Source organism: Nanorana parkeri, unplaced genomic scaffold (genome assembly GCF_000935625.1).
Source record: "Nanorana parkeri isolate BGI_ZX_2015 unplaced genomic scaffold, ASM93562v1 scaffold2569, whole genome shotgun sequence".
NCBI classification, from domain to species: domain Eukaryota; kingdom Metazoa; phylum Chordata; class Amphibia; order Anura; family Dicroglossidae; genus Nanorana; species Nanorana parkeri.
In genome coordinates this window covers 1-2397 of record NW_017308837.1, presented here as the reverse complement: position 1 = coordinate 2397, position 2397 = coordinate 1, and the positions used below count along the sequence as shown (strand labels likewise).

Below are 2397 nucleotides of genomic sequence, written 5' to 3'. Positions count from 1 at the left end.
AAATTGTGCGTTTTCTCCAGTATCAAAGCTGTAATTTGAAAAAATGTTTTATAGTCATTTCGCTCCTGTTCTTAACTTTGTGGAAGTGTAAAGTTGGGGTTTTCCATGATTAAGCGATTATCGTGCTTAGTAGCTGTAAAGATGAACAGTAAAACTTTAAACTTAATGCCGTCAGGTTTTTGAAGTAAGGCTGTAGAATGTGCTCTGATTTGGGGTGCCGTAAATTACTGATGAACAACTGAATCTTAAATAAGTGTTGGGTTTATTTACAAATAGGGATACATTCTAATTACAATTAAGGGAATTGGGAAGGGGATTGGAAGGGGTCAGGATCCTTGAGCTAGCTACACCATTCTCTCTCTCATTCACACATGCCATGGGTTTTTCTCTGTTCTCAGAACACGCCTCTCCAGCAGGTCTCAGCGTATCACATTCTTGATTGCAGAGTTCAGAAAGACTTGTCTTGTCCAAAGGTCTTGCTGTTGAGCTAGGTTAGTGTCACACAGGAAGAAGGTTCCATCATATGCCCCTGCCCCCATCCCAGCACATATGCCTTGTTGACACAGGTGTGGGCAGTAAATACCAGCAAGGGGTCGGGCTTGCCCCAGGACATGATAGTCCTGCAGATCTCCTTGGATCAGTGTCCAGCCCAGGAACCCTTTGATGGTCTTCATTTGCATATCAACAGCCACGGGCAGTTCAGGATATCAAGGAACCTTTCCATCATAGCTGTATCATAGATGTCAATTTTATAGGTTTCAACAAAGGCCTTGCATGGATCCAGAGTAAGTGGGCAACCTCAAATGATGGCTCTATGTGCCTGTATTCTTTGGTCCATGGCAGTGTACAACTTGACAGTGCCACCAAATGTGCATGTATGTAGTACTAGAATCTGAACAGCTGTGGAAGTACGTAAAGTAAAATGTGGAAAGACATGTAATATTTATGTGTACTCACCGCTGAGGGATTCTTGGAAGTCGATGGGACAAAAGTAGGATTGAGATATGACGAGTGGAAGGTGGGGAGAGGCCATATTTGGCGGCATCCCAGATTTAGAGGAAAAGAAGATAACAGGATTTTGTCATTTAAACCTTTCTTTTGGGGGGGGCGTGGCTTGGTGCATGGAGCGGTGAGACGTGTATCGGCTCGTCTCCCGCTCAGGGGCATATCATACTGCAGGCAGCAGCGGCTTTCTCCCCCACGATCACCGGCAATGAGCGACCGGAGGAAGAGGAGTAAGAAGCAGGCTAAGAAGGGGCCTGTGCCGCGGGAATTGACCCGATATTTCGCCCGGACGGCGCCCGCGGCCTCTCACGCTGCCTCCACACGTGCAGCCAAGATGGCGCCGCCGGAGTTTTCTCCAGCACACTCGGACACCCCACACATGGATAGCACTCCAGGAGCATTTCTCAGGCCTCACTCAGTTCACATGAGGGATGGGACATGGAAGCTTACATTAAAGCATTGCCCACCATGAAGGACATTGAGTCCTGCTTCTCCCGCCTCGAGCACACCTATAAAAGGGAAATGTCCACCTTAAAGAAGGACTTGAGCACTAGACTGGAGGATATAGAACAATCCGCAACTGAATTGCGCTCTCATGTACAATTACATGACACCACTCTGCAGGAACATACAGTGCTTCTCCACCAATTGATATATCAGCAGGATGACCAAGAAAACAGAAATCGGCGTAATAATATTCGCATCAGGGGACTGCCGGAGTCTGTTGAACCTGGTGGCCTGGAGGCAGCCGCACAGGCGCTTTTCAATCAGCTCCTAAATAAACCCAGAGAAACCCCCATAGAAATAGACAGGATCCATAGAACGCTGGGGGCTAGGCGTCCTGACAGATCCAGTCCCAGAGACGTGATATGCAGGATCCACTTCTTCAAGATTAAAGATGACATCATGAGGGCTGCTCGCACGCAAGACGCCATCATGTTCAACGGATCCTCTGTCCTCCTGTTGCCGGACCTCTCGGGACATACACTCGCTCTCCACAGGGCTCTGCGTCCCCTACTCGACCTACTCCGCCAACGCAACATCAAATACCGCTGGGGCTTCCCCTTTCAACTTATTGTTGCGCACGAAGGAAAAACAGCCATCTTTAGCTCCCTGGGCGACCTCCCCTCCTTCCTGGGCAAGCTGGAACTCCCCCAGGTTGCCCTTCCGGACTGGCCACTCAAAGCGACCCTCCCCGGCTTTGTATCAGCCTCTCAGTGGAAGCAAAGATCGAACAGACCGGTCAGCCGGATGGAGGCCTCTTCCTCCTCCAATACCTGACTGGGTGCTCATTCACCTCAATACTCTCTTGCCTTAGACGCCTCGGAAGAGACGCGTCCCTCAGGGGGAGATGGATGTCCCCTGATGTTTACCAGTTGAGCCCCGTGTGGG

General features: G+C 49.6%; 1 protein-coding gene across 1 annotated transcript in view; it reads left to right on the top strand.

Moving 5' to 3' along the window:
* AGT (angiotensinogen) overlaps positions 1–1239 on the top strand; it is a 26982-nt gene extending 25743 nt beyond the window's left edge. Inside the window, exon 4 of the mRNA XM_018573846.1 lies at positions 1162–1239. Within this exon, the coding sequence (XP_018429348.1) occupies positions 1162–1239 (78 nt within the window). The remainder of the gene's footprint in view (positions 1–1161) is intronic.
* Positions 1240–2397: the final 1158 nt, after the last annotated feature.